The sequence below is a fragment of the Excalfactoria chinensis genome, chromosome 13 (genome assembly GCF_039878825.1).
Source record: "Excalfactoria chinensis isolate bCotChi1 chromosome 13, bCotChi1.hap2, whole genome shotgun sequence".
NCBI lineage: Eukaryota > Metazoa > Chordata > Aves > Galliformes > Phasianidae > Excalfactoria > Excalfactoria chinensis.
This window is the reverse complement of record NC_092837.1, coordinates 15,434,289-15,451,516: the sequence shown is the minus strand read 5'-3', so window position 1 is coordinate 15,451,516 and position 17,228 is coordinate 15,434,289. Positions and strand designations below refer to the sequence as shown.

Genomic DNA, 17,228 nt, shown 5'->3' with positions numbered 1-17,228 from the left:
GAAACGGTGACAAGTTGAAGCATGAAAGCAAAGAGGACTGTAGGCTGCAATGTGTTCCTTGACCCTGAATTGTGTTCTCTGTTTTTGAGCTGTAAGAAACGAATATCCAAGTTACTTGATGAGATTCAACAAGAGAAAGTGCAGAATCTTGCACCTGGGGGAATAATCCCATGCATCAATACAGATGAAGGTCCAACCAGTCACAGAAAAGCTCTGCAGAGCTCTGCAACCTCAGTCCTAGTGGCCAACAGGTTGGCCATGAACCAGCAGTGTGCCCTTGTGGCCAAGAAGACCAACGGGATCCAGAACAGTGGGTCGTATTAGTAGGAGCATGGCCAGCACGTTGAGAGAGGTGATCGTTCTCTTCTTCATCTGGAGCACCGTGTCCAGTTCTGGGCTCCCCAGTTCAAAAAAGGGATCTTGCAGGAAGAGTCTGTCAAGGAGAGACAAATTAAGGGCCAGGAGCATCAACTGCACAAAGAAAGGTTGGGAGAGCTGGGTCTGTTCAGTGTAGAGAAGAGAAGGCTGAGGGGTATTTCATAACTGTTCGTAAACACTTGAAGTGCATCAGTCATGTCGATGGAGTGGACTGTTTTCATTGGAGAACAACAATGGAACAAGTGGCAGTGTTGGAAAGAGGAGCATGAGGAAGTTCCATTCAAGCATAAGGATAAAATATTTTATTGCCATGCTGACAGCTACCCAGAGAGTCCATGGATTCTCCCTCTCTGGATTCAGGACAAGCTTTAGCATTAGGTATGGACTCAGTGATGACTGGAGGTTGCTTACAATCCCTACAACTGTGTGATACTGTAATTCTGTGACCACAAGTGGAAGAAGAGGATCTGTTTCCCACTTACCTCTGTGTGCTCCATCCTTCTGAAACTTCTACCAAGACTTCGGGAATCTCCACTTCCCAGTGTGTTTGGCACAAGAGACAGTTCAGTCTGGTTTGCTGGAAGAAATGTCAAGAAAGACACTTGAATGGAGCATCCAGAGAAAAATCAATTATACATGAAGAATGTTAAGAAGGCCTGCACTGATCCCAGTAATGGAGACTTTGACCCAGTGGCGACAAGTAAATTCAATGCATTCCACGGAACATCCATTTCAACTTGCAAAGAAGTGTGAGAGATCATTTGGTGACTCGATGCACTTTGACTGATCTGCACTTCTACTCAACGAGAGCACTGAAAAATGCAGAGGAGGCATCTTCAGAAAAGAAGAGGAAAAAGATTGATACCAAAGGAACTGAAAACAGAAATAAAGGCTGATTGAATCCAGCACAGTTAAGTAGAGAAGCATGAGAAGTAATTCCTACAGCGAGCCACTTGATGCCGCTCTGAGCTAAGGAACGGGCGATGCGATCCGGGAAAGGGAGGGGAAGACCTTCCGGTGCTGATGGCAAAGAAGGCAGAGCGAGAGCGAGCGGCGGGGAGGAGGAGGCGCGTCCCGTGAGGAAGGATCGTGTGGGCGAGCGCGGGGAGAGGGAGCGGAGCGGGCAGGTGTGGAGGTGCGGGGCGTGGAGAAGGAGCGGTGCGGCGGTGAGGGCGATGGTCGGCGTGGGAGCAGCGCGGCGGAGCTGGGGGGCCGCGGTGCTGGTGCTGCAGGCGGCCTGGGCGCTGGGCGGCGGGCAGGTGCGGTACTCGGTGCCGGAGGAAGCCGAGGCCGGCACGGTGGTGGGGCGTCTGTGGCAGGACCTGGGCCTGGAGGCGGGCGAGGCGGAGGCGCGGCGGCTGCGCGTGGTGTCGCGGGGCCGGCGGGCGAGCGTGGAGGTGAGCGGGGCGAGCGGGGCGCTGGTGGTGAGCTCGCGGCTGGACCGGGAGGAGCTGTGCGGGAAGAGCGCGCCGTGCGCCCTGCGCCTGGAGGTGCTGCTGGACCGGCCGCTGCGCGTCTTCCACGTGGAGGTGGAGGTCACCGACATCAACGACAATGCGCCGCGATTCCCCGCCGCCTCCAAAAACATCAGCATCGCGGAATCATCGTTGTCTGGGACTCGGTTTCCACTGGAGGGCGCGTCGGATGCGGATATCGGTTCAAACGCGCAGCTCACCTATAAACTAAGTTCCTCCGAGCACTTCACGCTGGATTTTCCGAAAGTGGAGGAGGATGGTGAGCCCCTGTCCTTGGTCCTCACAAAACCTCTGGACCGCGAGTCGGTGTCGGAGCACCGCTTGGTGCTGACGGCGACTGACGGTGGCAGGCCATCGCTGACGGGCACGGTGCAGCTGGTGATCTCGGTGCTGGATGCGAATGACAACGCGCCGCAGTTCAACCAGTCGGTGTATAAAGTGCAGCTCCCAGAGAATACGGAACGTGGCACGTTTGTGCTAAGGGTAAACGCTACAGATTTGGATGTGGGAACAAATGGTAACGTCTCATATTCTCTAACAAGCTTCTTTCCTCCTGATGCGAAAGACGTTTTTGAAGTAGAAAAAAATAGTGGAAAGATCCATTTAAGAGGTTCATTAGATTTTGAGGATGTTGCTGTATATCGCATGCAAGTGGATGCGCAGGATATGGGAAATCCACCGTTGAGCGGCCACTGCAAGGTGGTGGTGGAGGTTCTGGACGTGAACGACAACGCTCCCGAGGTGTGGGTGACGTCGCTGTCGGTGCCGGTGCCCGAGGACGCGGCGCTGGGGACGGTGGTGGCGCTGCTGAGCGTGTCGGACCGGGACTCGGGTCCGAACGGGCGGGTGCGCTGCGCGGTGCGTCCGGCGTCGCCGTTCGGGCTGGTGGCGACGTTCGCGGGCTCGTACTCGCTGGTGCTGCGGGAGGCGCTGGACCGGGAGCGGGTGTCGGAGTACGAGGTGGAGGTGCGGGCGGAGGACGGCGGGGCGCCGCCGCTGCGCGCCAGGCGCGGGCTGCGGGTGCCGGTGTCGGACGTGAACGACAACGCGCCGTCGTTCTCGCAGGCCGTGTACACGGTGCTGGCGCGGGAGAACAACGCGGCGGGCGCGGAGCTGGCGCGGCTGTGGGCGCGGGACCCGGACGAGGCGGGCAACGGGCGCGTGAGCTACTCGGTGGCGGAGGGCGGCGCGGGGATGGGCGCGGGCTCGGGCTCGGGCTGGCGTCCGGCGTCGAGCTACGTGTCGGTGGACGCGGAGAGCGGGCGCGTGCGGGCGCTGCGTCCGCTGGACTACGAGGAGCTGCAGGTGCTGCAGTTCGAGGTGCGGGCGGTGGACGCGGGGGAGCCGCCGCTGTGCGGCAACGCCACGGTGCAGCTGTTCGTGGTGGACGAGAACGACAACGCGCCGGCGCTGCTGCCTGCTGCGGGCGGCGGGCCGGGGCCCTGGGCAGCTGGCGAGGCGGCGGAGCCGGGGTCGCTGCCGTCGGGCTCGTCGGGCTCTCCGGGTTCCCCTAGTTCTCCGGGCTCGTCGTGGTCGCTGTGGGCGCGGGCGTCGTGGGGCGCTCCGGCGGGGCAGGTGGTGGCGAAGATCCGCGCGGTGGACGCGGACTCGGGCTACAACGCGTGGCTGCGCTACGAGCTGCGCGAGCCGCGGGGCGAGGGCCCGTTCCGCGTGGGGCTGTACAGCGGCGAGGTGAGCACGGCGCGGGCGCTGGAGGAGGCGGACGGCCCGCGGCAGAGGCTGCTGATCGTGGTGCGGGACCACGGGGAGCCGCCGCGCTCGGCCACGGCCACGCTGAGCGTGTCGCTGGTGGAGGGCGGCGAGGCGGCGCTGGCGGCGGTGGGGACGGGGGCGGGGTCGGCGGGGTCGGCGGGGTCGGGGCCGCGTCCGGCGGAGGGCGGCCCGGCGGGGACGGCGGCGGCGGCGGCGACGAACGTGTGGCTGGTGGTGGCCATCTGCGCGGTGTCGAGCCTGTTGGTGCTGGCGGTGGTGCTGTACGGGGCCGGGCGCTGGGCGCCGCGGGCGGCCGTGCTGTCGGGGCCCGGGCCGGCGACGCTGGTGTGCGCCAGCGAGGTGGGCAGCTGGTCGTACTCGCAGCGCCAGAGCCGGAGCCTGTGCGTGGCCACGGACGGCGCGGGCAAGAGCGACCTGATGGTCTTCAGCCCCAACTGCCCGCCGCCGCCCGGCCCCGCGCCGGAGAACGGTTCTCTGGGGAAGGGTCCCTCTCTGTCTCCGTATTCATCGGGCACGGTGAGTTTTTTGTGTCTTCTTTCCGCTCTTTTTTTTTTTTCCCTGTTCTTGTGTTGTTTTCTTGCATTAGCCGTTTGTATGGGAGATTGGTAATCACAGCCTGAACCTCTGATTAATCAGCTGAGGCAAGTATGGGGTCAGCTGTGGGAGCACAGGTGAGAGTGATGGAGCTGTGCTCCCGGAAGGGGTGGAGCTCGACTCCATCCCGTCTGAGACCTCATTGAAGGGCTGAGTGCCACAGAGGCAGCATCTCTTGGAGATCGCTCGCCAGTGAGGACTGCCCCAGCTTCTTCAGCCAAAGCACCACCACTGATGAGTTTTCCTTTGCCTATTCCTTCTGTACATTTGCTACCATTTGTATATTAACAACCAATACACCGTGGAAGCGTTTCATTCTGGTAGGGCTTCTCAAAGTCATTCCTTTTTAGTCGTCTGCTTTTCTCGTTTTGATATTTAGTGTTTGACTGTTTTGCGTATAAATGTTGTAATCATGTGTTTTGTTGCTCATTATTGTTTTTGCTGAACGAGGGGTTCACTGAGCTGTTGGTTTCTTTAACGGTTTGGAAGCTGAACTACACGATCTGACAAATAGGGGGTGTGATTTGAAGAAGTAAAGCTTACTGCTTTGCTGTGATGTATCGTGGTCTTTCTCTGGATGCTCGTTGAATAGTAGGGTTGAATGAGACAACAATAGTTATCGATAGTGGGGAGACCTATTGGAGGGGCATGTTTCCTGTTGTGCCTTGAGCCCCATGCCACGCCTGTTTTCCATAGCTTTGTAGCCTTCTGTGCTATCCACCTCAGTATCACGCTATGTAAAGTAACATCAAAAGTTGTTACGTATCAAGAGGGGAAGGGGAAAGAAAAGTTTCTTCTTACGGTATTGAATAGTCTGATGATTTTGAAATGCAAACCACTCGTTTTTTCTCCCGTGCATTTGAAAAAGCTGGAAATACAGATTCATCTGGAGAGTAGGTTTATTAGTCCTTCATTTCCTCATTTGGAGAGTGTTTGCTTATTTACTGGGTGGCTTGAATATTGTTGCCAAATGAGCTCATCTTGGCTACGCACAGGTGGCCTTGGTTGACTCTTTGTTCTGCAGGTGGCCTGAATGGAACTCTCTGTGATGAGGGGTCAGGGTCATGCTTCAAGTTTCGTGGTTGATATTAGAAACTGCATGTGCCTTTTGTGAAGAAACACAAAGATCTTTTCACGCTGCTTTCATTCTCCTTTTGGTGTGAAAACAGCGTCTGTCGGGCTGTCGAGGTAGTCGGAACAACGAGTACCCTTCTCAATGTGCATTCCGTTCGCTGGAGGTGTAGGTATGGCTAATTCTCATAGCGTTGTTCTTCAAAGCCGATTTTCTGGCTTTCTTCTACAAGTGGTTTACACGGCAGTTGTGGTCTGAAAAAGAAAGCTTTCCGATGGCTGGTGGTGTGTCAAGGATGCTGCTTCTGGGGTTACAGAAATGCGGTAAAGAAAGCTGAGAACGTCATGGCTGGGGGGTTCTTTGATTGCTTCTAATGAGCTGAGATGGACATTTCCCTCTGAACTGAAACAATAAAATCCTCATTCGGTTTCCTTCCTGCACCTGTTTCAGATCCCTTAGTAAAAGCTTCCTGTTCTTTATGCAAATGAGACGGGCATTGTGTTTGTACGCCTTTTATCTCAGCCCGCAGCTGATCCGTATCAATAGAGCGGGTAATCACCTCTTGATTATGCAGGAGCTGCCCTCGTTTGTGAGCAAGGCTTCCTCCAGAGCTGCAGGTCTGTCATTTTCTTCTCTTAATTCACAAGGATGTGATACGAAGCAGGAAGTAGCTCATTTCCCTGTGCTGTATGAAGGGAGATGAGCCTTTCCTTGCCAAACGCTTCGGGACGGGGTGGGCTTTCCCTTCCGTGTGGTTTCTCTCGGTATCTCTGACTGCAATCACGAATCGAAAACCTGAATGTGATTTTGCTGTAGTCGTACAGCGGCAGGAAAGAACGCGATAGTTCGTTTAGAAATACACAGCAGTCAGAAACAAACCACGTGGAAGCTTTTATTTCGCAGGATAGAATGAGAAGGAGTCAGCAGAACGTGCGAGAATACCCTGCAATAAACGCTGACAGCTCGGCAAGCTTAAGCTGCTGGAAAGTGGCGCTGACGAGTAGCGGTGCTCTCAGGCACAGGAAGCAGCTAAAGCAGCGCTCGGAGCCGGGGGCTTGGCAACCCAGCACGGCTCTGTAGGAGCTCGGGCACCGGTGGGCGCCGGGCTCGAAGCTGTTCTGTTGCACGCGGGACAGAAGCACGCCGCTCTCGCGTCCTCCTCCGGGCGCGGTGGTCGCTGGCTGCGGTAACCGAAGCAGCTTCTGCCCTCCTGTAGATGGCAGCTGTCTCCTGCGATGTAGCGTCGTGTGTCTGTTTCTGTAGCTTGATGGGAACAACGAGGATGTGGGAAATCAGGGTTTTCGCAGAGTTCGCTGAGATCCGAAGTCCTCTCCGCAGGAGATTATTCTCCACGGCTTATTTTAGCACTTTCCGCTCCCGCCGTGCCCACGGAGCAGTCGTGAGCTCCCGTGGCTTGCCGAAGGGCATCCCGACCTCGCTGTCTGCTCGGGCAACTGTCAGAAGGCAGCCAGCTCTGCGGCGACAAAAGCAGATCAGTGTGGGGCTGCTGGGCGGGGGGAGGCGGCAGTTCGGGCTCGGTTCTTAGAAGCACCCTGCTTCAGGCTCCGGTCTGTACGAGCTGTGCTCACGCTCCAGAGGGGCCCGCGGGCACCCCCGGTATTTCCCTACGTATCGAGCAGGATGGGACGTGTTTGTACGCTGTAGAAATCCCCCGAAGGCATCGCTCTGTATCTGCACGGCTCGGGTGCATTGCAATTGTCGTTGACGTAGATGATGCTTTTCCAACACGCATCGAACAACGAGTGCGGTTATCCCCGAGATAACCCAGTTTAAGTACTCACCTTTACTTTTTGTCCTTGCTCGCTTAACGGTTTCTTCTGGCCGCTACCATAATCCTAAGCCAAACGAGCACGTCTGGACTAATGACGTCTTCTGGCTGGAAAATGAGGATGATTGGCTGAAAATACAAGACGGGGCGGGACGAAGAGGACAAAGCAATCTCGGCGCTGTGGGGAGTGGTAAATGCAGCGCTGCGGCTGCCAGCAGGGAGAGGGAACACGAAGGGGACGGGAGGTGATGGAGGAGATGTGGCTTCGGGTGGCAGAATTGGCATTTGGGGGAGATTTAGATCGCTCAGCAGTCGAGGGAAGGTAACAGATCTGTTTCGAGGTCATAGAATGTGATGGGTTATTGAAGGAACCCACAAGGATCACAGAGTCCAGCTCCTGGCTCCTCTCAGGGTCGTCCCCAAATCAAATCCTATATCTGAAACAGCTGTCCAAAGACTTCTTGAGCTCCTGTAGTTTGGGTACAGTTACCACTGCCCTGAGGAGCCCGTTCCAGTGAGACATGCCTTTAAATAAGTCTTCCAAATGAATCAGTGAAAGAACTTGTCTGCTAAAGGAAAACCCATGTGAAAAAGTTTACATTTAATCTATTGATATCTTATTCAGTCTTGATTGAACAGCTTTAATAATATTCATTATCAGTGTTCCTCTTTTATAGTAAATCATTATGATCTGTTAGATTTTGCTATTGGAGATACTTATGACTTTGTTTCAAAGTTTTAACCAGGGCGGCCATCTGCTGTTTGTTATTCATGATGCTCTGGTCTTCAGTTAAGCAATTCAGTCTTCTCTCGGGTCTCTTAATATTGAAGGCTTTTGAAGAGGAAGTACAATAAATATTTGTTTCATCATAAGCTACCCAAAGCTATAGGACAGGCATCACTGACTCTTTACAGGGTGAGTACCTTTACATCTCAGTTTGGGTTTTTCCATCAGTTGAAGGCAAACGTGAGATCAAGGGTGAGAGGTTTAAAGTAATAGTTGATGGTTCCACGTTCTTAGTATTTACAAAGACTGATGCACAAATACCATGATTAGGGCAAGACCAGGAAGGAGACCCTTGAGATAAGAGATCATGAAAATCGTGTTAGGAGGAAGGGTAGTAAAACCAGCACCATAGCTGTGTGTTGAGATGTTTGTTGTTGAGCAAATCTGCCTGGCTGTTGGACATCACTGTCCACAGTATAGGAGAACAGCCCAGGGCTGAAAGGTCTAAAAAAGTAGTAAGACAGAAGGCAAATTTGAGGCAGGTCTCCTAAAAGCCTTAAGGTCAAGCTTTAGGCAGCTCTACAAAGGACAGGAGATGTAACAGAAAACCCAAGAAATTATCCTTAATGGTAAATGCGTAGCAAAGAAGTGATTTAAAGCCAAAATCAGTGTAGGCTGCCAGGTACTTCTGACAGGTGAGTGTATCTTGGAAAGAGGCAAATGTATAATTACTTTGGTTTTAGCCTTTCTTCATTAACCAGTTTGTTCAAAAACTGCAGGCGTTTCAGGTGGCAACATGCATAACTACAGCTGGTTATTAGAATCTTAGTGTTTGTGGCTTTTTAATGTCCTGTTGAGTGGCTCTACCTGTTCAATGAAAGCTCTTGAATTCAAAATTCTTGGGTTTCTTCATCACCAACTCGGTCACAGATTGGTGAGTACAGGCCATGTTTTACCTGTGTGTGCCCAGGGACATCAACAGCTGGCTGCCCCAGTCCTCCCAGATGGCTCAGTTTACCTTTATCATTGGTCAACGTTAAGGGAAGTTTGGGTATTTCCTTTGGTTTTTAAGAAGTGTTAACACATTGGGTCGGGGTGTTTGTAACAATTCTGTATCGCCACAGAACAGTAAGAACATTCCTTTTCCTTTATTTCTTTTCTCCTTTTTTAGTGTGTTGTAGAGGATGTCATACCTTGGCAGACAGGAGGAGTGTTGTTCCCCATTGGGCTGGGGAGGCCTTGGTGACATTTTTAGGGTGACTGGGTGGGAATTACATATTTCTTCTGTTACTGGTCAAGCAAAAAACAAGCTCCAGGGTAAACTGGGTATCATATATATTTACATTATATATTGCACGCAGTGGTCCCCTGGCCACGTTTACGTGGTGTGTGAATTAAGGTGGGTGCATACCTATGTTGCAATGCCTGCAGTCAGCCCCCTGCAGCTGTAACAGGTACATTAGTGCAGTAGAAGGAGAATGCAACGTTCAGACACTCCCAGGAGCACCTGGAGTTAGAAAGTCATAATAACAGCAAATACGTGTGCTGGGGCCGACCAGGGCTTGCTCTGGTGCAGTCAGGATAGAAACCTCTCTAAGAGGTTTTGCTGAGCTGTGAGCTTACAAAGAAATCCATCGATTTTATATTTTTTTCCCCTTTAATTTATATCCATCTTCTGGCTGTGCTCCCAGTTTTTTAAAGGCCCAGATACTTCATATCATAGAAATGCTCTTTACTTGGCCGTCATTTCTCAGCGCTATAAAGAAGCAGTGTATGCTGGCAGGGTTAAGTTCTCTTCTTGCTGTGGGTTTACAGTCTCTTGCCTTTGATCGATCGGATCGTGATGTTAATAAGCTCTCAGAGAAGGAAGCTGGAATCCGAGGAGACCAGAGGGGATTGTCAGGGTCGAAGCCAGGGGGTAAATTGCTGCTGAAGGTCACTTGAGGAAAGGTTTTCCAGGAGGTATTTTGCAAGGCATTCTGCCCTTTCTCAGCTGCTTAGTGGGCTGGGGGAGCAGACAGCTTTGATTTTCACACATGGGCGGTTATCTCTGCGTGATATCAGTTTGTCTCTCCTCACAGTTTCTAAGGATGTCCTAAATGCAAAAGCTTTCTGGCGCCGGCCTTTACTTCTGTGCGAGCGATTCTCCCGCTGCAGCCTCCCGGTCCTCCCACCCAGCTGAGCCGTCCCATCCTGCTCTGGAGGTTGGCTGGGAGCTCGCCTGTGGCTGCGAGTGATCAGGCTGGGACTGTCATCGGAGAGACCCACCTTTCCCTCCTGTATTCCGAGTTCATTTACTCTGTGCGGAAAAGTAAGCAGGAAATAGGCTTGTTTTCTTTTTCCGTCTCCCTTTTTGGTTTAACAAGGGTAGAATCTGCTGCCTCCTTTAATCGTGCTCTTAAAACCCCTCTGGGAGATGTTGTTCTCAGCCGGAGCGTGCTGGGACTGTGCTAACCCATGTTTAGCCGATGCCTGTCACTTCTTATATGCGTTTCCCTTCCAGCCCGTACTCTGACAGCGGCGGGCGCATCGTCTGGCTGGAGCAGAAAGGGGGGAGGGAGCGGGGGCTTCGCTGCGTCTCTCTCTCACGGAAACTCAGCCATGCCTTTAAGTCGGGGAGCGGGAGCCTCCTCCCAGCAACGGGTCTCTGTAGGGAGGGGGGGGAAAAAAAGAGAGAGAGAAAAGGCAAAAAGAGAGGGGTGGGGGGAGTAGGGGGAAAAAGAGAGAGAAAGGTGTGGGGAAAGGAAAAGAAAAAGAAAAAGGAAGGAAAAAAGGAAGGGGGGGAGGGGGCTGTAGTAAGAAGACAGGAGCGGCAGTGGGGCAGCGGCTGGGGTCTCGCAGCCTCCACCCCCGGCACGCAGGTGACACCGCGGCCTCTGGGTGGCGCCGCCGCCGTGCGCCCGGTAAGAGCCGCGCGGAGCCCGGCACAGAGAGCGGCAGCGGAGCGGGGGCAGCGCGGCGGAGCGCAGCGCAGCGGCCGCCTCTCTCCGCGCACCGCGGTAGCGGAGCTGCGCGGGACCGGGGCGCCTCCCGCTCCCGGAACGAACTTCTCCTCTCCTTGCACGCCGGTGCGCCCCGGTGCCCGCTCGCTGGGAACTTGGGCTGGTCGGTGAAATATTGGATTATGTTTCTGCCGAGCCGGGCTGCGGGGAGCTGAGCAGGGGAGGAAGAATGCGGGTCTATTGGATGGTCTTCTGCCTTATCTGCTGCACCGCGAAGGGACAAGTGGTTTATTCCATTGCCGAGGGAACAGAGCGCGGAGCATTTGTTGGAAACGTAGCAAAGGATTTAGGAATAAACGCGGCTGCACTTTCAGCCCGGAAATTTCGCATGATCACCGGTTCAAGTAAGCAATATTTTAATATAAACGCAACCACGGGGGTTTTATCTGTTAACGAGCCAATAGACAGAGAGCAGCTTTGTGAACTAAAATCTACGTGTCTTCTGAATTATGAACTTGTACTAGAAAACCCTCTAGAGCTTTATAGGATGGAATTTAAAGTCCTGGATGTAAATGACAACTCCCCCAGCTTTCCTTTGAGTGAATATCATGTAAGTGTGCCTGAGTTCCTGTCACCTGGAGCACGGTTTGCACTCCCTAATGCCCAAGATCTCGATGAAGGCACTAACGGTGTCCAGAATTATATTCTGAACCCTGATGAACATTTCCATTTGGAAATGCAGACGCGTGGGGACGGGAGTGTGTATCCTGAATTGGTGCTGAAGAAAGCCTTAGACAGGGAACAGCAAGCCACTCACAGACTTGTTCTTACAGCCAAAGATGGTGGAGATCCTGCAAGGTCTGGTGATGTCCCTGTCATTGTGACTGTTCTGGATACCAATGACAATGCACCAGAATTTGAGCAATCGGTCTATAGGGCAAGTGTCCTGGAAAACTCTCCCAGTGGCACACTGGTAGTGCAAGTGCATGCCACGGACTTGGATGAAGGTCCCAATGGAGAGGTCACATATTCGTTTAGCAATGCTACAGCTGCTGACCTACAGCAAATGTTCTTAATTCACCCGCGCACTGGGGAGGTGACAGTCAGTGGCGATTTAGCAGTTCAGAGACCTCTTCTCGAGATGCTTATTGAAGCAAGGGATAAAGGGGCATTTGCCTTGTCAAGCACAGCTAAGCTGCTGGTGGAGATCACCGATGTGAACAATCATGGCCCAGAGATAACGGTCGCATCCCTTTCCAATCCCATCCCTGAGGATGCTGTTCCTGGCACGGTGATAGCTCTGCTGAGTATTATGGATAAGGACCCTGGGGAGAATGGGAAAGTAAGCTGCCAGATCCCTGATAACCTTCCCTTCCAGTTAAAACCTTCCTTGGAAAACTACTACAGCCTGGTCACCAGCGGGCTCCTGGACCGAGAGCTGATCAGTGGGTACAACATCACCATCACTGCCACAGACTTGGGATCTCCTCCCATCACCACTCAGCAGACACTTTGGGTGCAGATTTCTGATGTGAATGACAACCCCCCCGTCTTTGCTGCTGACACATTTGATGTGTTTGTGGAGGAGAACAATCCACTTGGTGCTTTTCTCTACCAGGTCTCAGCCTCTGACCTTGATATAGGAGAGAACGGACAGATCTCTTACATACTCAGGAATTCAACAGTTGCAGGCAGTGCCCTGACCAGCTTTTTGTCTGTGAGCTTGGCCAATGGGAGCATCTATGCAAAACGTGCCTTTGACTTTGAGCAGCTTAGGAGCTTCCATTTCCAAGTGGAAGCCAAGGACAATGGGTCACCAGCCCTGAGTGCTGCCATGACCGTGAATGTTTACATCTCAGACCAGAATGACAATGCCCCAGCCATCCTGTACCCCATTGGCCAGAATGGCTCAGTGGCAGTGGAAGTTGTGCCCCGCCTGGCTGACGAGGACTACCTAGTGACCAAAGTGGTGGCAGATGATCAAGACAATGCAGAGAATGCCTGGCTCTCCTATCACCTCGCCCAGTCTTCTGACTCCACGCTGTTCCACTTGGCACCACACTCGGGTGAGCTGCGCACCACCCGCTCCTTGCGCTCCACTGACCTCCTTAAGCACAAGGTGGTAGTGGTGGTGCGGGACCATGGCGAGCCGCCCCTCTCCTCCACGGTGACTGTGGGCATCCTGCTGGCTGACACTCTGCCCCAGGCTCTGCCTGACTTCGATGATAATGGGGAGCCACCGCCGCTGCTCAACGCTACAAACATCTACTTGATTGTTTCTCTTGCTTGCGTCTCCTTCATCTTTACAGTGTTCCTCATCTTTCTTGCCATTGCACGGCTGTGCCACTGCTGGGCTTGTCACCACCAGGGCTGCTGCAGCATCTGTTGCTGCTCAGCTGATGAGTATGAAAAGTATCGATATAGTGTGCACATGCTTCCCAGCACCCACCTCCCACCGGACATGCTGGAGGTCACTGGTATGGGTAAACTGACTCATACTTACTTGTACAGGGCATCTGTAGGCCTTGGGCTCGAGAACAGCAGCATCCCAAATGGGGATGCTGGGAATGTTCCCAGTGGTTCAAGGTTACAAGTGCCAGGACCCTGCATCCAAGTGCAGCAGATCCAAAGTGACCGTTTGAGTGCTGTCCTCATGGTAAGTACTTCTTCCTTTCACTTGTTTTCTCTCAGTCATGTGGCCACTAAGACTATGATGGAATAGCAGGAGTTCCATATTGAGAATCTCTTGAGAGGATGTGATTTACAGTGCTCTTCTCTCTTTCCAAGCAATCAACATTTCTCTTTGTTTGCTTTGTGAAACTAAAACAGTTCCCTTCTGATCCTTTGACCAAGATGGTTTCTTCTCATTCCTGTAATGGGTGACTGTAGAAGAAAATATCTCATTGTCATTACAGTGGAGAGTTACAATGTGGGGTACGTTTATAGATCATATTTGTTGGGTGTTACCATGGCATTTGCTCAAGATTCAGTTTTCTTATACACAAAGTAACATTAGTTGTGTTTTTAATAGGTGTTTTGCATCTCATGTGTATTTTTGTGAAGTTTTGAGGTGTTATGTCAGTACACTAACAACTTTCCCCACTATGCGTAGCAGACAACTAATGTGTGGATCCAGTAGTTTTGGGCCATTAAAGCATTACTGTTATTGTGAGATAGATGAGTTGCCTAGAAAGACTCAAATATTTGATTTGTTTTTTACTGTAAGATTTAGTACTGTAACTAAAGAGTGATCTTTCTTAGTTATGTCAGCTTTGGATGCCTTGGTTTAAGTAACTCAGTGAATCCTGGCCTTCTGGGTGCACATTCTGAAACTCAACACACACCAGTACATCTCAAGTTCCAACTCTCCAGTTATGGATAGTCACTTGGTTGATGGTCTCAGTGGTCTTTTTATCAGGCATTGCAGTGACAGGACAAGGGGTAGTTCTTCAAACTAAGAAATTAGAAGTTTACATTAGATATAAGGAAGAAACTCTTTGTGATGAGGGCAGCAAGGTCCTGGCACTGCTGCCCAGAGAGCTGCGGGTTCTGCATTCCTGGTGGTGCCCAAGGCCGGGTTGGATGGTCTTGGACCTGGAGCAGCCTGGTCTGGTGGGTGACAACCAACCCACAGCAGAGCTCTGTGGAACTGTGTGGGCTTTAAGGTCCCTTCCCAACTATTCCGTTATTCTATGACTCTACTTGTTTCTTTCTGAAATTCCAAGTTATGAAAATCAGGAGTGGATAGAAGATACAGTTGTTGTACTTTGATTTTTGTGCCTCCGTTGGGATTTCCAAGTTATAGAATAAAGTAAAATGGAATTATTTGAGAGGGATTCTTGGAAAATAGTTTCCAGTTATCTTGGGTAGAAAAGAGAACTATCGCTCATTCTTGGAAACTGATCCTTATTCCAAATCCTTTTAGTTGCTCTGATTGAATATTTTCACTCCTTTCATATTAAAATGAGAGGGCTAGTGTTTCTTTTCCAGCCTTTACCAATGGATATTTCTGTAAAAAACAGCATGTAAGTTTGTTCATTGAATTTTGTGTTTACGTGCTTTCAGAGCACCTCATTTGAAGTGTAATAAAAAGTAAGCATCAAATATTTAAAAGGAAAAGGGATTGTTATAAAGCAAGGCACTGGGAATGACTCCAAAATTATAAGCAGAAGTTAAATCCCCACTTGAAAAAGTATTCTCAGGATTATCATTTTTTGTACATGGAAGACCAAGAAATGTCTACATGTACTACAGGGTAGTGGAAGTTCCAGAAATTAAATGTGTTTTCCAAATTTAGGTTTATTTATTTATGGTTGGTGCTCCTTTGATACTGCATTGAATGACGGGCTTGAATGCTTTTTAAGTATATGGAAGTGTGAGACCATTTTGTGCTTTCACATCTTCTATTTAGGTTAGGGCTAAATATAGAACTTTGGCCACAACTGTAGTACAGTAAACTGTAACTGTGCATCTTTCAGCCTCTTACTGTCTCTTTGTGCAGTGTAGCATATGTGACAGCCAAGTGAAAAGCATTTTATGTGGCAGTGCTGCATTGCTGTATTAGAGACAAAGGCATTAGTGGCTTTAGTGACTAAAGGAAGCATTAGTTCACTGGGGTCATTAGTTTTTGGGGTCATGACGTGGCAATGGATTGTTAGTGTTTTTGTTTGCTTGTTTTGTCCATTATGTGCACAAAGGCCTGTAAGATGTTTGTGCATTGGGAGCACAGTGACCTCTCTGTGATTTTACATTCAGTATTTAGGTTACATGGACAAAAACAGACACAAATGTAGCAGTGGAGAATATTTTCTGGTAATATTTTCTGATGGTGGGATCATTTAATGCTAGGTGGCATGCATTTCAAGCAACAAAAGTAGATGCACTTTTTGACAGTGGCATGCAATCTGGACTGAGCTGCTGCAGGCTAAGCAGCAGTGACTTACCACAGAAGTAAAGACCAGCCATGTAAGTCCCTCATGCCTCTTGTTCTGATGGGTGCATGCCTTGTAACTTAACCAAATAGGACGGTAAAGCACCATGTCATTTTCTTCCATGCAGATAACAACCTGCCCTGGTACAGCAGTCCTGTGCCCACTTCTTAAGAGGTCAGACATGTGGGCAGATTTCTTGGTTACTCTTGGCTATTTCTTGGCTACTAGTCCAAGTTACTCTTGGAGTCAGGCTAAGAAAATTCTCAAAACAACAACAGTCAAAGGAAATTCAGCAATGGGGAGTTCCGTATATTTCCCTCCTTCTGACCATTGTACTCATCTTTCTCAAAGGATGCATCCTCAAAGTTCAACAAAAAGGACAGTGCGTCCAGGAAAGGCTACAGATGTTGCCTGGGTTGAAACTTTGCATGTCTGATGTCTGCCTTGGAGTACTATTTATAGAAGTAGTGGAGGGGAGGGAGAGTGACAGAAGGAGAAGCTTGAAACAAAGTCCTTGAGGGGATGGGAAGAGTAATGTCGCTGTACTTGGAGATATTTAAAGGCAAAGGCAGTGATGGGGAAGCCTGAATGAACTGGACTGAGGGAGAGTGGATGTGAGTAGTACTTCTTGTATGGAAGCATGAGACAAGAAAACACCATTTGGACTGAGGCCAGTCCTTTCCTATATGAGCCAGCATTTGATCTTAAATCTTCATATTTAAAGATTTAAATTTTAATCATAAAAATGCTCCTTTTTTTTTTTTTTTGCAAAATTCATTAGGTTGTGCCCAGTGTTCCAATTAGAAAGTTATTCTTCCAGGGCTTTGAAACCATCTTCTAACATCCTGTCAACAGTTATCTGCTATTAACTTGTAGACATCTGTTCTCGTGCCAGCAATATCATTTTAGCATAAATAGTTACTTTCCCTTTTAAGGGCTGAATTTCTTCTTAGTTTAGAAAGCAACCATATTGTTTTCTTAGGCTTTATTTGTCTTTGCTAAACAGATCAACCTCTTCTAGTCTTTTTTTCTAAGGTCATTTCTGTATTTGTCTGCTCATGCTAACATCCTTTCTCTGTATCTGCTCTCCCTTTGTGGAAGCATGTTTCTTGGAATATAGTTCTCCGGACTATGTATATTTCCATAGCACCTTCCACACAGTGATAGAAATATTTCCCTATTCAGGGGATAGAAAATACATTGCTTGATACTTCCTGAGACAGAAGTCACCTCCTCTGTAGATGGAATATGTTTATTGATCTGTCAGGTAATTATTATCACAATACTTTGATGGTAAAGTGGATGGGGAAAGGTTGTCTCCCAAAATGGTGTTTCTTGTGCCTAACTTCATCAGTCTAAACATTTGATGATTGAACATTATGAAGGCAAAGCCACCTGCTGACAGCAGCTCATCCTATTCATCTGAGTCATCTCTTTTCACTTAGTATTAGGGCGTATAACCTGATTTCAGACTTTCCCCTTTGTATAATCCCAGGAATCTCTGTGCAAGAGAGATTAGAGTGACTGGAGAGAGTCCAGAGAAAAGCCACTAGGACTGGGACTGGAACATCTCTTCTATGAGGAAA

At 50.3% G+C, this 17,228-nt stretch overlaps 1 protein-coding gene across 5 annotated transcripts in view; it reads left to right on the top strand.

The window, feature by feature from the left end:
- LOC140258185 (protocadherin alpha-C2-like) overlaps positions 1–17,228 on the top strand; it is a 79,168-nt gene that overhangs the window by 12,642 nt on the left and 49,298 nt on the right. For 2 of the 5 annotated variants that reach the window (XM_072348252.1, XM_072348248.1), the window contains exon 1: positions 1,371–4,103. The exons of 2 other annotated variants lie outside the window; for them this stretch is intronic. In XM_072348252.1, the coding sequence (XP_072204353.1) occupies positions 1,554–4,103 (2,550 nt within the window). In that variant the 5' untranslated portion in view covers positions 1,371–1,553. Of the gene's footprint in view, positions 1–1,370; positions 4,104–10,709; positions 13,368–17,228 lie in introns of those variants that run through there. One more of the 5 variants, XM_072348251.1, reaches the window with a different exon arrangement.